This window comes from Protobothrops mucrosquamatus, unplaced genomic scaffold (genome assembly GCF_001527695.2).
Source record: "Protobothrops mucrosquamatus isolate PMUCROS unplaced genomic scaffold, P.Mucros_1.0 scaffold321, whole genome shotgun sequence".
Taxonomy (NCBI): domain Eukaryota; kingdom Metazoa; phylum Chordata; class Lepidosauria; order Squamata; family Viperidae; genus Protobothrops; species Protobothrops mucrosquamatus.
The window spans coordinates 447,430-464,489 of NW_015386660.1; the positions used below are offsets into that span (position 1 = coordinate 447,430).

General features: G+C 46.2%; 1 protein-coding gene across 1 annotated transcript in view; it reads right to left on the bottom strand.

Moving 5' to 3' along the window:
• Nucleotides 1-897: 897 nt before the first annotated feature.
• LOC107286752 (proto-oncogene tyrosine-protein kinase Yrk) overlaps nucleotides 898-17,060 on the bottom strand; it is a 16,647-nt gene continuing 484 nt past the window's right edge. The window contains exons 2-12 of the mRNA XM_015815172.1: nucleotides 16,975-17,055; nucleotides 14,286-14,388; nucleotides 13,615-13,713; nucleotides 13,360-13,463; nucleotides 11,774-11,923; nucleotides 7,928-8,083; nucleotides 5,877-6,056; nucleotides 4,455-4,531; nucleotides 4,105-4,258; nucleotides 2,405-2,536; nucleotides 898-1,128 (exon numbers count right to left, since the gene is read on the bottom strand). Of these exons, the coding sequence (XP_015670658.1) occupies nucleotides 917-1,128; nucleotides 2,405-2,536; nucleotides 4,105-4,258; nucleotides 4,455-4,531; nucleotides 5,877-6,056; nucleotides 7,928-8,083; nucleotides 11,774-11,923; nucleotides 13,360-13,463; nucleotides 13,615-13,713; nucleotides 14,286-14,388; nucleotides 16,975-17,055 (1,448 nt within the window). The 3' untranslated portion in view covers nucleotides 898-916. The remainder of the gene's footprint in view (nucleotides 1,129-2,404; nucleotides 2,537-4,104; nucleotides 4,259-4,454; nucleotides 4,532-5,876; nucleotides 6,057-7,927; nucleotides 8,084-11,773; nucleotides 11,924-13,359; nucleotides 13,464-13,614; nucleotides 13,714-14,285; nucleotides 14,389-16,974; nucleotides 17,056-17,060) is intronic.

Sequence of the window (17,060 nt, forward strand, 5' to 3'; positions counted from 1 at the left end):
TCACTCATTGGTTTCAAACATGATATCCAGATAGTACCAAGTCATGTATTCAGAGCATGAAGACTAATGAGGAAGGAGAAGAAATATTGTGTCCGCTGTCCGTATGATGGGAATGTCCCAGAATGTTGTAGGGAAGGAACAGAGTATCAAGACTCCAAATCCTGCAGGACTTAAACATGCTTATCACGCTAAGATTATTTGGCCAACGGCATCAGGACAATTGGGACTCCAGAGCAACGTCCCATATCTGATGCCATGAGACTACAACTCTCAGAATTCCCAGCCAGCATAGCCCTTGCAAGCTGGTGAATTCTGAGAGATGCAATCACGATATATTTGAAGAAGACTGGTTGCAGGATGGCAAATATCTTTATCCTATGGTCCTGTAGCCTTCCTATCCTTATCCTTGTAGGCTGCAGCAGGGTTAGGGAAAAGGTGCATTCAAGCATTTGGGGCTACAATTCCCCCAGTCCCTTGTTGCGGGCTGGAACCAATGGGGCTGAAGTACAAAGCCCCTTCAGAGCACCACAGGGCCAAAGGTTCTCCAGTTAATACAGAAGTGACTTAATTAAGAGAGGATGCACTATTAAACAAACAAAACCTCTCCTCCTGCCATCTACACCCTCACTCCTCCTCATCTCCATCTTTTTTTAATCTCCAAAAACTGGCCTGGCATCTATTTGGGATGAGTCAAAATTTAAAACACAGAACCACAATGATAAAAAAGCAATGCCCCCCCCAAAGGGAATAAAATTAAAATGAAAAAGAAAGGAGTCTTAAGCCCAGTTCTACAAGGTGGGACCCTTGGCTCCTGGCCCTGGTTAGGGAAGAACTTCCGCAGTGTGTCCCAGTTTCACACCACACTTGAGAGAGGTCCCCACGGGGTGAGCTCTCCGTGGCTGTCACCATCTATCAGTTACAGTTGGTTGTCTCCTGGCTGATACTGAGGCTCTGTAGCAGTGAAGTAGTCTTCTAGAAATGATTGGAGGTATTCAAAAGTGGGGCGCTCCTCAGGCTCCTTCCTCCAGCACTGCACCATCAGATCGTGCAACGATGGGGGGCAATTCCCAGGACAGGGCATGCGGTAACCCCGCTCCACTTGCTCCAGCACCTCCCGGTTGTTCATGCCTGCGTGAGAAGAACGTGAGAAGAGAAAGTGGTGGAATAGCTCTTTTATGACTCTCTAGGAACAGTGGTTCTCAACCTTTTTAATGCCGCGACCCCAACCGGTCGTAAGTCGAGGACTAAACCGGTCGTAAGTCAAGGACTACCCAACCGGTCATAAGTCGAGGACTTTCCCTGCCTGGGAGCGCCACGCATGCGTGGTTCCGCCCCCTGTGCCGGCCGAGGCGTAGCTGGCAAGCGGCAGAGACGGAGCAGGCCAATCACCAGCTGGCCCAGCTCAAGGGAGGTAAGGCACCCGCTGGAAAAGGGGAAAAAAATGGCGGACAGCCTTGCTTGGCGACCCCCGTGAAATGGTCGATCGACCCCAAATGGGGTCCCAACCCACAGGTTGAGAACCGCTGCTCTAGGAATCAAGGGAGAGCTAGTTTGGGATAGTGGTTAAGTCAGCAGCCTAGAAACCAGGAGACCACAAGTTCTAGTTACATCTTAGGTATGAAGCCAGCTTTGGGCTAATTGTTCCCTCTCAGCTCTAAGAGGAAGACAAGGGTTTTTCACTTTTGAAATTGTCGCCAAGACTGACTCAGAGGCACAGAACCACATAGACTCGCATACAAAAATAAAATCAAGGAACTGACCAGTGTGCAAATTCACAGGGACTGCACAATTTGGTAAGTCAACCCACACCAAAAAGGCAGGAGCTAGGTGAGAATACACAGAGGCACAACACATAGTTGGCACAAAACACAACCCACTGACTCAAGCATGCCAAATATGTGTTCCCCAGACCCCAACAAAATAGGGGGGCTAAAATTTGGCTTTTGAGGGGATTTTTCCAGAGTTTGTGAAGTTCTGAGACCCCAAAAAATATGTGCTTTCAAAAACCTCTTTATCTCTTCTCTACCCTCCCAACCACTTCTCCACACAAATCAGGTCAGCTCTGAATCTGGGCCCCAATGACTTTGGGAATACAGTCCTCAGTCAACCACATGAATCCTGAGATGGCCTTCAAGCCTGTAGAAATTGCTCAGTCAGGAGCTGATCAACCAGTGTTTATCAAATAAAGCATGGCAGATTAGGCTCAGACAGGAGCTCATGCAAGAAGCTAAAAGCTGCTAAAATTGCAGCAACTGCAATGACTGGATATTGGGCTCAACCCAGCCCAACCCAACGATGTTGTGGTTTAATGCATTATGTAAACCAAGGGGCAATTCCTTTTCAAAAGAAAACTGAATGTTGCAACAGTTCCTCTCTAGGCTAAGGGAAGCCTCTCCGACATTACCTGGGTAAGGTACTCGGCCCTTGGTCACAAGCTCTGTCAGGAGGATGCCAAAGGACCACACATCTGACTTGATGGTGAACTTGCCATAGAGAGCGGCTTCCGGAGCCGTCCATTTGATGGGAAATTTGGCACCTGTTGGCAAGGAGATGGAATTAAGAGGTTATGATCATACAGAAGGAGATGCCACCTGGATAAGAAAGACTCCTACTTTCTCCACTGTGGGAGAAACATCACCAGTGGATTTAAAATGGACTTCTTAGCACAGATCATACCAGCCTCCTCCCTCGAGAAACAGAGTCAGCCAAGGGAAAGCGTTCTTAATTTATGTTGTCAGAAGCCTCAAGCACCAATCTGGACAATCAAGGAACAAGTCCCTATGAGCTCTGACCAGTAAGGCTTAGAAGGGAAAAGGCTAAGGTGGCAGCACAAAACATGCCAATCACTGTTTTCGCTTCTGAATATGAACCTCATGTACAAACAATTTAGAAAATAAATTCTTGCCAAGTTAACAGTCCTCGTGAGAGAAAAATCACTGAAGAAATTCCTCTGTGCTTGGAAGCACTTTGTGGACCCCCCCTTTTTTTTTGCGGAAGATGGAGAAAAATCATATTTTGCCACATGGATTTGATGATTGTTAAAATTTAGAAAGATTTTTTTTTTAATTTCCCCTTTTCTTTTTGGGGAAAAATGGACACTATTATAGCCTTAAACTAAGAGTCAAAAGTAATTGTTCTCTATGTCCTTGGAAGAAGTCAGAGGTTATTCTTTTTATATGTTTGTGTTTTTCTTGTCCTTTTTAAATACTTTTTCAGACTTCTATCCTTACTCTCTTTTTATTCTATCATTTCTTTGGATTGCTGTTTTTTTATGTGTAAGTTTTGTAAAATGGAATAAAATTATTTTAAAAAAGGCAAATAACTTCTTGCTTGCTTTCTCCTGTTTTCAATATAGGATGGAGGAAGCTGTTATTTTGTGAAGATTGTCCAGTCTGCATCTGGATACGATTTACACAACAGCCATCTGGAGCGTGAGAATCCAGTTTCACATTGGGCTCTAGGGTGGAGATCAGCCACATCCTTCCAGATCTTAATGACATTTGTGGCAGGGTCCACTCTGGAAGTACCACTGATTTTTCCAATTCTAGATTCACTGCTCCTACTGCAAACTTCAGACTGCTTCTAGCATATTTTATTCAGCTCTGAGGCACCACATTGTAGGAAGGATATAGGTAAGTTTTAGCAAGGGCTTCTGAAGGTCATTTGGTTGCCCCCCCCCCCTGCATTGTACAGAGGCCATTGCTCAGTGGAACTGTTTGCCTTTGTAAGAGAAGGGCAGGCAGAGCCTGGGGGGGCAGAGTCAAGAGAGTGATCAGCCTGGAGTTGTTGTTTTCACAGTCTAAGTCCAGCCCCTTTTGAATTCCATTGATTCTTATCTAGTGCAAATTTAATGCTGCTAGTAGACTAGATTCTTGTGTATAGGCATGAGCCATAAATAAGATTAACTGGAGCTTAACGTGTAGTCCTGATTCTTCGTGCCTGACAGCCTTGCACAAAGAAATCCTCAGCTTCAGTGTGGCACAAAAAGCTCTCTCTCCCCAAGAGCAGAGACAGCATCTGCCAATCAATGGTTAATTGCACAAATAGCTTCGCCTGCTTAAAGGTGACTCTTTCTCCTGCTCCAGGCTGCCCCCGAGAGTTTACCTTGGCGAGCTGTGTATTCATTGTCTTCAATGAGGCGGGCCAAGCCGAAGTCAGCAATTTTGCACACAAGGTTGTCGCCCACAAGGATGTTGGCAGCACGCAGATCCCGGTGGATGTAATTCATTCGCTCAATGTAAGCCATTCCAGCTGCAATCTGGATTGTGTGCAGAAGCAGAAAGGCAGGGATGAGATGACACAGGAGATTCAATCGTTCAGCTCCTTCTGTTCTTAATAGATCCTGGGCAGCCATCTCTCCCCTCCCCTCCCCTCCCTCCAACGGAGTCAGAAGATGATGCTCCCAATTTTCAGGCAGACTGACCACTGATACTACCTCCTGCCCATCAGGTTACCTGTGCTGCCATGTCCACCAGTTGGGGCAACTTCAAGAAACGGCCATCCCCATCTTTCAAAAAATCTAGCAAACTACCTGCAGAAGAGAAGAGGTGGGAGATCAGCAAAGCCACTTCTCGGTAGAATTCCTGTACTATGATAAACTTGCAGCAGTGGTCCACTGGCTGCTTCCTCCTGTTCCTGTCCATTCTTCATAGAACAAATTATTTGTGGAGGACACGGGATCTGAGACAAAACACTGGAAACCCATTCCCCAGCTCTCCCAACTTTCTACTCTAAATGTGTCAGGATTACAGTTCCCATCAGGCCAAGCTCCAGAAGTCTAGTAACAATGGAGGGTACCAGGTGAAGGAACGTGAGCTAGTATACAGGTGAGTATGTTCTCAGACTGGTGGAACCATTTGGAATCCTGAGAGCTTGCCAAAACGTCTGGCATAATGAGCATGGAGGCCACAAAACCGGAAATTCAACGGTTGAATCTGCTCTTCGGCACCCTGAATTTGCCCCTCTCCTCCTGCCTGGGAGTGGGAGGTTGAAGGAAGGATGGGGCTTAAAGGCCAAGTGCAGCACAAGCATGAAACTGGAGCACCAACTGTTTTTATGATTCTAGAATTTTCATAGGACCGATGTTGAAATAATGACACTGCTACAAATAATGGTGCTGTGTGTCCCTTCGCAGGGTGCCAGGTTCCTATTTAATTTTAATAAAAAGAAACAAACTCCGTATTTTAAGGCACCTGACAGAAGATGAAAGGGGTACCTAAAAACATCCTGAGGCCCACAGGTACCATGTTGCCTATGCTGTATCACTTCCCCTTTCCTGAGAAAGAAACATACCTTGGATAGGGTGATCTTAGAAGGGAAAGTGGTTCATGGCCCTCTCCCATGATGTTGCTGTCTCCATCACCCACATGCCTTGATAACACGATGTTCCTAACATGTGGTCTTCCATCCAGGTTAGTGGGTGGGTTCTAGGTCTGCTTAATGTCAGTGGGCCTACACATGCCCTTCATTCTGAGTCGACTGTCTGGACCATGGGCATCTTTCTGATCCTAACCCTCCAAGCTCAGGTGTCATTTTGGTAGCCCTGGGTGGCTATTCAGTTTGAAGGCAATTCAGTTCTTTTTCTTCAATCAAGTCTCCCTAAATTGACTTGCATTTGGACAACTCTTGTGGCCGAACGCGCACAAGCTCTTTTTAACATCTAAAAAACATGCTTGATTTGGACAATTGGGTGTGAACAAATTCAAGCCACTGGATCAAATTCCCGAAGTGACTCAATAGTTTGGATCAAACCGACTTGATGGTTGAATTGAACCAACACTTCTCACTTCACCCAATTCACAGAGGCCTGCTGGTTGGCCACTGTTTCCACCCACCCATCTAGAGAGGTCGCTGTCACTGGAGGCAGCTTATCTAACCTTGGCTCATGAACTCAGTAACAATGTAAATGGGCTCTTCTGACACCACAGCATACAGCTGCACCAGTTTGTCGTGCCGTAAGCGCTTCATGATCTGGGCTTCCTCCAGGAAAGCTTCTGGAGACATGGTTCCAGGTTTCAGCGTCTTCACCGCAACTTTGGTGGTACCATTCCAAGTGCCTGGAACCAGCAAGAACCAGGGTCAGGGTCACTGAGGATAGAGACAGCAGGGCCCAGAACCCAAGGCCTCCCCCTAACCCAATGTTATGGAAACAGATATGGCTGGAAGAAGTCTAGGTTCAGCGTCCTGCAACCCAGGGCCCTCCAGATGCATTGGGACTTCAGTTCCTAGAATCTCTAACCAGCAGGTCTAAGCTGGGTCCATGATCCTTGGAATTCCCCCAAATCATCTTGGGAGCACAACGTTAAGGACAGCTGACCCTAACAACTAAAATGAGATGATAACAAACATGAGATGAGGAAGAAATGATGGGTCAGGGATGCCTCCACACTGAGGAGCTCAATTCAAAAGAAATCATTTCCCACAGCTGACATTTCCTTGGCTATGCGCGGCATGGTGGCCTAGTGCTAAAGATGCTCACCTCCCACTCAGAAGGTTGAGAGTTCAATCCTAGGCAGTGACAGGTGTTTCTCTATCAGGGCACAAAGAGGAAATATCTGCTGCAAACTTGGTGTGGTGTCAGGAAGGGCATCCAGCCAGCAAACGTTCAGCTCCACCCGGTCGGCCCCGACTATACCCCGAATTAAGGGATTACAGGGTCGTAAAAAGGGAGTTTGTGTGCATCCTTCTTGAGGTTCAGGTTTCCAAACTGGTCTTATCTGGCAAGAGCTACTCTATTGGTTGGTTGCTTTTTTACAGGTGCAACAATTGTGCAGTTGTTCAGGTATTACTCGACTTACAACCATTCATTCAGCAACTGTTCAAATTTGCAACGACACTGAAAAAAGTGACTCAGGACCAGTTCTTGCACTTATGACTGTCACAGCATCCCCTGATCATGTGATCTAAATCAGGATGCTTGGCAACAAGCATATATTTATGAAGTTAAAGCATCCTGGAGTGATGTCATCATCATTTGGGACTTTCCCAGCTGGGTTCTGACAAAATCAGTGGGAAAAGCCAGACTTGCTTAACAACTGCATGATTTACTTAACAGCTGCAGTGATGCACTTAACAACTATGGCAAAAAAGGTCATAACTCACTTAACAACTGCCTCACTTAGCAATAGAAATCTTGATCCCATTTCTGGTCATAAGTGGAGGACTACCTGCACGTAGGAGACCTCATGTTAACCAACACTCAACTTATTCTCTAACTGTGGATCTTAGTAGATCCGAGTGATCGGCTGGTATCTAGACCAGGAATTCTGCCCCGTAGTATTTTATATAGGTCTTCCACTTTCAGTCTATGGGACAGGAATATATGCCAACCTTGATGGGAGAAAGATATGCTGTTAAGACAGACGATAGCCACATGCTCTGGAGAAAAGATGTGGCTGCTGTAAAGAGTTGCAGATGGGGGTTACGCTTCTGCAAGCTCTAAAGCACCTTCATGGAACTGAGTCCAATGCACTACAACCTTTTGGTCACCAGGGACCGGTTCTGTGGAGAAAGGTTTTTCCACAGACAGAGAGTGTGTGGTTTTGTGGGCTGCCTGCATCCCACCGATGGGGTTTTGCTTGTTTGTGCAGACCAGTTGCTGGCATGCCGTGGCCCAGTACTGGACCACGGACCGGGGGTTGGGGACCCCTGCGCTACACAACCCTAGGGTGTTCCCCTGAATGAAACAGAGAGGTAAAATTCATCTTCTGATGGGTCTAATCCAGGGGTCTTCAAACTTGGCCCTTTTATGACTTGTGGGAGTCCACAAGTCATAGAAGGGCCAAGTTTGAAGACCCCTGGTCTAATCAATGATCTTCAAGCACAGTCCGAGCCTAAAAGGAGCCCTTCTCCAGGGAAGGCTGCCCACCTCGTCCATGAGTGCCCTCTAACCCTGATAAAAAAAACCCACCCCGATCCCTTGCCTTACCCATCCACACATCTCCGAAACAGCCCATGCCAAGCTTCTTGTCAAAGTGGATGGACTCGCGCCTGATCTCCCACGCGTCTTTAGACAGCCCCATAGTCTGGGGTCTCAGGGTGGGGCAGAGTTTGGTTAAGAGGTAGCAGAGACCGTCATTGAATTCTGTAAGGGGTGGAATGAGGGAGGGTGGAAAGATGGGATGGAATGAGATGGGAAAGCAGAATGATGGATGGAGCATGCACCCAAGAGAGGAGGCTGGACTTTGAGCAGAGGAGGAGAAGGAGCAGAGCACAGGCAGCAATATTGCTTTCAACCACCAGGTGGTGCCCTTGGCTCACTTTTAAAGCATCAAGGACTGCACTACATTCCTGCAACTTCATTGCAAATATTGAGCAGTGAATTTGGAGCATGTCTGACTTGTCAGCTAAAGTCTCCACTACTGTATCCTGGTCACCTTTGGATTCAGCTACAGGCTATTTTCAAAATCTTGTTCAGAATACAGATCTAACATTGTAGCATAGAAAAATGAGGCAGAATGTCCCCCGGTCCAAGACCAGTCACTGCTTTAACTTAAATCACCATGCACCGTTTGGACCACTTCCACGTTGTCTTCCAAGACTTTTAAGAAGAGTCGCCCCAACTCAGACCAAACCCCTATCAAATTCTACATTCTCTTCTTACCGGAGAAGCCATCCAGATGCCCTGGGTTAAGAAACCCACAAGTAGCACATGGTTACAATAACGCTCTCCCCTCTGGTAATCAGAGACATGTGCTCCTTCTCATGCTGGAGCTTAGAAAGAGACTCGGGATTCATAAACACTGTTCAAATCTTTCCATTGTGGATTTATCTAACTCTCTTTGAAAGGCTTCCAAGTTGGCAGCCATCCCTACCTCTTGTGGCAGCGAGTTCCGTTGTTTAACTACCTATTGTCTGGAGGACTTCCTGTAATTCATCTTGCAGCTTCTCCCCAGTTCGTCTGCCTCATGACTTTGCCATACTGAAAGAAACGCAGCCATCCCCGGAGAAAGACTGATTTTACTCCATCCCTTATCACAGCACTAGCAAGTCCCCTCCCGAGCGCCCGGGGTCTCCCCAGCTCCTTCTCTTCCTCTTCTCTTCCGCACAGCCTCCTGATGGCTGGTCGTACCCATCCACACTTCCCCGAATTGCCCATTGCCCAGTTTCTTGATGAGCTGCAGCGATTCGCGAGGAATCTCCCAAACGTCTTTGGTTTTGACGGACAGGTCTGCCAGTTTGGGCATCCCCTTAGGGCACGGCACGGCCAGGCGGCAGCACAATCCTGCAGCTCTCTCTTGCAATAGAAGCCCCCAAAACCGAGGGGGAGAGGAGGTGGAAGAGCAAGAGATGCATCACAGAAACAGGGAGGCAAAAGAGAGAGAAACAAAGGGTGATAAGACGAGGACGAACTGGAAAGGAACAAGAGAGGAAACACTGTCCCCCCCCCCCTCAGTCCGCAGCTCAGAGAGAGTTATCAGTCCTTGCAGAAAGCAACAGAGGACCGGAGCCTCATTACACGCCTGTTGAAAGGGTGATAAAACAGCTGCAGTTATTAGGTTTCCCATTTCCACCCCCCTTCCCAGTTCTGTGAAAGTCATAGCAATAGCAATAGCATTTAGACTTATATACCGCTTCATAGTGCTTTACAGCCCTCTCTAAGGGGCTGTAAATTTGGGTCCTCATTTTACCAACCTTGGAAGGATGGACGGTTGAGTCAACCTTGAGCCGGTCAGGATCGAGCTCCTGGCAGTGAGCAGAGTTTGCCTGCAATACTGCATTCTAACCACTGCGCCACCACGGCTCATATAAAATTGAGGAATAAAAGATACCTAGTGCAATCAGTTGGACAGTGCAGACTCCACCACCGCATTTCGGATAGACAATCTCCAGAAATATTATTTTGCTATAAAACTTTTTTTGGGAAAAGAGTGATGGAGCCATAATTGAGAGCTGAGGAAAGTTATGGTTTGCCCTTTAGGATTTGGTAGCCATCCCAATCAAAGTTGCTAGGAGAGGGGATCAAAAGTCTGTTGCTATTCCATTGCACAACAGAAACTCTGGAGAATGTCTCAAATATTCTCACTTTGGCTAAATGCCAATGATTGGTTTTAGTTGAGTTTCTATCTCATCTGGCATCTTTTCAATCCACTTGTTGATAATTATTTCCCATCTTTTCTTACCCTTTCGAAAGGAAAATAGGAGACAAACCAGGAAACGGAGTTTTCAAAGCAGTGCCAAAATGGGAAGTTTGACCTTTGCAAGCCTCTGCTTGCAAAATTCAGGAGCAGATCTCACAGCTGGTAGCCTTGGATACTCTATACATCACATACTAATTTATCTCTCTTTGTGTTTATTTGATAGACATGATTGGTTACAGGTAGTCCTCGACTTATGATGGCAATTGCGACTGGAATTTCCATCTCTAAGTGATGCAGTCATAAAGTGTGGATGCATTGCTTAGCAACAGCAATTCCTCTAGTCCCGGTTGCTGTCATTAACTGAATTCCCTCGGTGTTAGGCAAGGCAATTTCCGGCTGGCTTCCTGCAATCAAAGTCAATGGGGAAGCCAGCAGGAAGTTGAAGTCCCAGGCCAGCAGACAGGAAAGTGGATAATGGAAGAAGGGATCTATGAGAATGCAAGGGGGTTTGGGAAGTGTGCGTGGGGGTAGTGTGAGGGCACAGGTCTGGGGGGTGCATGAGTGACTGGTAAGCATAGGGGGTTGAAGGAGCTTGCACAACTGGGGAAGAGTTACCCCAGCAACTTGCAACCTTCCCTGTCGGCTTTCCCACTGACTTTCTGGGGAAGCCAGCAGGGAAGGTTGTAAATGACAATCACAGGATCATGAAGCGCTTGGCAACCAGTCCTAATTGTGAATTGATTGCCAAACACCCAGACTGTGATTATGTGACCATGGAGATGCTGGGACAGCCAGAACTCTGAGAACTGGCTATAGCCACCATTCATTCACCGTTATAACTTGGAACAGTCACTGTTGTAAGTCGAGGACTACCTGTATTGGTTTACTAGCCACAGAACCCTGGCTAAATCCAGGTCGAGACTACGACAGAAAAGATGGTTGGAACCTCATCTTTTCCTGAATCCATTTTTAAAAAATCATTCGCTCTACTGGAATTGGGTCCTGATGGCTGCACAAAGCCCGAAACAGCCAAAACAGCCTCATTGGTTGCAGAACATTCTTAGGCATAAACCGTGAGCCACTTTTTAGCATAGGATGTGTGCAACTTCAGTCTGATTGATTTATCCCTGAACCACGATAGAGGAGCTCTAACAATCTTGAAGGCAGAGCAAAGGACTCAAGAAAATTAATTAATTAAATAGCACTCCACAACCAGCCTCAAAATATCCCAAGGAGGATCCCAAATGCAGGAGTTGGCACCAGATCTCCCATCATTCTCCTGCCGGTGTCTTGCTGTAAAGAATCATGGAGATGGCTTTGGAAAAAAATATTCAGAAGCTGTACAAAAAACAAAAAAAGGGTGAAAAAATTCCTTGAGGTCTGGGAAAGATTAGGAAGATGCTCAGGCTGATTCTTCCCTGGCTCATTAGAGCTGTGATTCTCAACCCTGGTGGCTTTTAAGATGTGTGGACTTCAACTTCCAGAATTCTCCAGTCAGCAAAGGTTGAGAAGCATCACATTAGAGTACAAGAGGGAGGAGAGGAAAAACATAATCAGACTTGCAATGATTAGCTTAGTTCTAGTTTTCTTGTGGAGTCTCTTTCCTAATCTGGACAATCTTGAAAGGTTGACATGTTGATCTTTCCTTTACCAATCTTAACACCTGCCCGTCTCTTGAACCCATCACTCTTTACCTCTGTAATGCTGCACCAACTGTTGCACAGTCTCAAACTGGGTCCGGGTAGTGATGTAATAGCCACCACTGTCCAGCTTCCGGATCTTGTAATGCTTGACATGGTCTCCCTTCATCTCATCCCAATCCCGGATAGACAATGAGTAGGCACCTAGGAAAAGGAGATGGGAAGCAGAAATGGGTTGTGTGAAAGCAACCTGACTTTGGCATTACTACTGAATTCCAATTTGCAGAAACTTTAGCCAGGGAGGCCAACTGCAAGCCATGCTGGGGATTGTAGTTTAACCTCACTGGGATGGTCAACATATTCCTTGCCTCCCCAAATGAGGAGCTAATAGAATATAGAAGATGACAACATTTTAGAGAATGTTGGAAATCATTCGTGTGCCCTTCAGTCTGATGTAGACTTATAATTAACGCAAGAAAGTTCTTCCATGTTTATTTAATCTGTAGATATGCTGGAATCTCCAGCTAGATAGAGGGAGGTGTTAAGAGGGGCCTAGCTAAGAGTCCTTGCATTGCAGAAAGTGACACAAGTCTGACTCCCCCAGAATTCCTGAAGCCTTAACTAACCTTCCCAAGGGAATGCAGTCAGTCTGGTGAGATTCTTAACATAGGTGATTAACAATAAAGCATCTGCTTGAGACTATTAACAAGAGGTTTTGATTGCTTGTGCCTGACAGTAAAACCCTAAAAGATTTGCAACCCGAATACCTTAAAGAATATCTTCATCCCAAATATTCTTCCCCAAAACATCCATCAATATTGGGAGCCCTACTTCAATTTGCAATTGGTAGCAAAGCAGGGACAAATTGGAAATAAACATTTTTCACAGAGGCTCAGTGTTTACAAAATGCCTTTCCAATTAAGCTCCAAGTATTTCTCCATACACCACTTATTTAATTAGATGAAAGGGAATTCATATTGTTTTTGTTTACCCTTGTATAAGTGTACCCCTCCCCAATTCTGATTAAGACCACCTTGCTTAGAGAAGGCTTACTACTTTCCCCAACACTGGAACCCCACAAAAAGTCTCAAAGCCCCTCGCCCCCCTGCACCAATAGATTCTCTCTTGTTCTAAATCTGTCTTTTCACTGGGTGGTCTGGCCTGGAACCACAATATTCACCCTGGTAGAAGCAGACTCTGAGCGTGCAAGCCCTACAACAAAGCGATTCACCAAAGTCCATGCTATGTTTTGAGTTTGAGAGGTAATTTATAGTGTTCCCTTATATTGTTTGTTGTGTTGGTTTTCAGCAACCCCAAGATGGATGGACTTCAACTCCCAGCATTCCCCAGTCAGCACAGACATAATGCTCAGTGTGGGAACACCACCCTCCACCTATATTATTGACATTCTCATCTTCTTTGATGTTTCTAAAGCAACTTCTTTATTACTGAATCTAATGAGACCAGGTAGGAAAAAAATGCAAGAGAATACTTTTTTCTCCAAGATCTAGATGGGACTCTTGCAGACCAGAAGGCAGCAGCCTAAGCTAGGAAGGCAAAATCCGGAAGCACCACACACGGTTCTGTCCCCCAAGGGCTTGCCAGAAGGCAAGGGAAGGAGGGTGACACCCCAGTGGTACCTTTGGTGGTTTCACTCTCGCGGATGAGAAAGGTCCCCCGGGGGTTGCCATGGCACAGCAGCTGCCTCTCAGCATCCTTCCGGCCAATCTTCCCAAAGTACCATCTGGGAAGAAAGAAGGGATGCTCTGGATCAGCGTTTCTCAACTTTTAAGACATGTGGACTTCAACTCCCAGAATCCCCCAGCCTGCCTATAGTACACCTGCCAGATTTCACTAAACATCCCTCCAGTCTGCTTCCTGCCCCCTGTACTTACTCTTCTGCTTGGATGGAGTCCACAGGAGCCACATAATTGCTGGGGATGTAGCCGGTGGCTCCCGTGGTCAGGGAGCGTGCCTCCCACCAGTCACCCTCTCTGTAGCAAAAAAGAGGGGAAAAACACAACGTCAGTGATCCCCTGCTTGGAGTTTCACCAGCAAAAGGATACAGAATCCAGAGAGAAGCTCCATCAAAAGGAACAAAAAGTCAATAAAATTGACCTTTTATTGCATTACTGTCAGTCAAGAGTGGACCATATTTGGCTAATTTGCCAAAAGCCCTTGGGGTCTGCCTTCTTTTCACACCTGCAGTGTGCCCTGAATCGACAGTGAACTCTGTGCAAGCAAGATGAGCAGAGATTTCCCTGAAAATCCCACCCTATTGTTTTGCACATGGACATAACCATATACACACGCGTAATCGAGTTAAGCTCAGCCCATGGTTATCCCAGGTGTGCAATTCCACAGACAGAAGTTAAAGGAGGCCGGGCCTGTTGACCTCCTAAGACTGAGAGTTGCTGTTTCTTTATTAATATCCTGCCCACGTTTCCCGTGAAGAAACTGAAAGCAATGTACATTGCTTGGTAGTTCCCATCCAGAAAGTCAAGGCTGTTTAGCTTCGGTAAGGAAGATGTCCTGTGTTCCCATCATGTCCAAACCCAACACTCACGTGTTGTTGATGATGTGGAATTTCTCTCCCTTGATGAATGTCAGGTCATCCTCTGTTCTGGCTTCGTAATCATACAAGGCAATAAAAAGGGTCACTCCTCCACCTAGAAAGAGAGAAAAAGGGACCAAAGGAAGCTGTGCAGGACAAACTCAGCCTTGGGTGCATTGCCATCTATGGCATCCTGAGTCCATAGAAGGCCTTCAATGCTCCACTTTCTTGAATGGTTGGACAGAGATGGTGAAAAGTCAGTGTCTTCCAATAGATTGAAAATGTTCTTCTCTACTAGATGTGCTTCTGAAGTTCTTCCTCTGGCACAGTTCCCCAGCTTATTTTATTATTTTATTTTTACACAGTGCCCATGAGTGCTACTGTTTTGGGGGATGTTTGGTTTTGTCTACAGGTCTCTCCGTCAGTCTGTAGTCCTCCTCGCTGCCTTCATTTCCCAGACTGAGTAAGCCCTGAGGAAGTTCCCTCATGATGTCTTGACTTGGGGTTTAACCCAAGCATAGGAAAGTAGGAAGGCTGCAGACTACAGGCAGGTATAACAAAAGATGGGAAGTTTAAAACCACCAGATGCCCACACCTTACCCATAAGACCTTCACTGACCTTTGATTCCCCTTTCCTTTGGGGAAAAAATGAAGACTTCCCACCTTGCTCCCATTACTATTATTAGAGAATATTTTTTTTAAAGTAACAAATGAACAAGTGTTGGAAGGTGCTAGGTTAGGAGTGGGAGAGCCAGATTCTGTTGCTCTCAGCCACATAAGTTGCTTGAATGACTTTGGGCCAGTCCCTTCCTCTCAGCCCAAGAGTAAAGAAATGGGTGGCATATAAATCTAATAAATAATAATAAAATAATAAAATAATACTATAATGTAATGTAATGTAATGTAATGTAATGTAATGTAATGTAATGTAATGTAATGTAATAATATAATATAATATAATATAATATAATATAATATAATATAATATAATATAATATAATATAATATAATATATAATAAATAATATAATAAATATAATATAAATATAATACAATACAATGTAACGTAACGTAACGTAACATAATAATACAGATAGTCTTTGACTTACAACCATTCGTTTACTGACCGTTTGAAATTACAGTAGCGGTAAAAAAAAATGACTTATGATTGTTTTTCACACTCATGACCATTGCAGCATTCCCATGGTCACCTGATCCAAATTGGGGTGCACTGGTTTGTACTTACAACGGTTGCAGCATCCCAGGGTCATGTGACCACTTCCCAGCTGGCTTCCGACAAAAAAAGTCAATGGGGAAAGCCAGATTCACTTAATGACCTCATGATTCGCTTAACAGCTGCTGTGATTTATTAAGAGCTGCAGTGATTTACTTAATAGTTCTGGCAATAAAGGTCGTAAAACGGGGCCACTTAACAACTGCCTTGCTTAGCAATGGAAATTTGGGGCTCAATTGTAGTGGTAAGCCCAGGACCACCTATAAAGACAGCGCATGGGTGAAGGTGTTGGACCAGGATCCCAGGACCCAGTTTTCCTTCTCTTAGATCCAGAAGCCTACTTGATTGCTCTCTCCCAGCCTAAATACACTTGGACAAGGGTGGCAGATCTTGACCCACAGCCTTCAGTGACCATAGAGGACACGTCTTGCAAGTTTCATTGTCTTTTAATGGTTGCTTCTCCTTCCGATGTTCGGGTGTTTTGTAAAATTGTACAGATAGTCCTTAACTTATAATCATAATCCAGCTCAAAATTTCCATTGCTAGACAAGGTAGTGTGTTTTGCCCCATTTTGCAATCTTTATTGCCAAAGTTGTTAAATGAATCACTTTAATTTTTAAGTGAATCATGCGGTCGCTAAGCAAATCTGGCTTCTCCCACCGACTTTGCTTGTCAGTAGCCAGCTGGAAGGTTGCAAATGATGAGCACATGGCCACAAGACAGTGCAACTGTGGTAAATACATGCCCAATTTCCAAGTGCCTTCATCCAGCAAAGGACTGATTTGGACTACCAACAAATAACCACTTTGAAAATATGACCTTACCCGTCATACTCGCTTCTGAAACACTAAACCAGGGGTCCCCAACCTGTGGGCCACAGCCCACTACCGGTCTGTGGCCTATTTGCAACCGGGCTATGTGAGTAGCTGGCTGGTGCATGTGCATGCGCGCACACAGCCCCACTTACATGAGCGTCACGGGTGCTCGGGGCCCCACACACATGAACATTGCAAGCGCTCGGGGCCCCACTCACACGAGCATCGCAGGTGCTCTGAGCCCCACTCACACAAGCATCGCAGGTGCCTGGGGCCCCACTCGCATGAGTGTCGCGGGCACTCGGGGCCCCACTCACATGAGTGTCGCAGGTGCTCGGGCCCTCATGATGGTCATGGGCGCTTTGGGCCCCACTCGTGCAAGCATCGCAGGTGCTCAGGGCCCCACTTGTGAGTGTTGTGAGTGCTCGGGGCCCCAATAGTGTGAGCGTTGCAAGCGTTCGGGGCCCCACTCGTGCGAGCGTCACGGGTCTTGTGAGCAGTGGGTGCCCCTCCCACAAAACCATTCCCTCTTTCCCCCCCTCCCTCCCTCCGGGCCGCCAACCCGGAAAGATTGGGGAACTTTGCACTAAACCAACTGAAAAAGAGGGGGAAGGGAAAACCTCAAGCTTTCCCTGGCCGGGGCAAAGACTGACCTGTGATCCCCATGGCTGGCATGTGAATGGAGGGTGTTGGGTAGAGCCCGGAGCCCCCAGGACCAGCTGGAGTCAAAGGCCCTGGT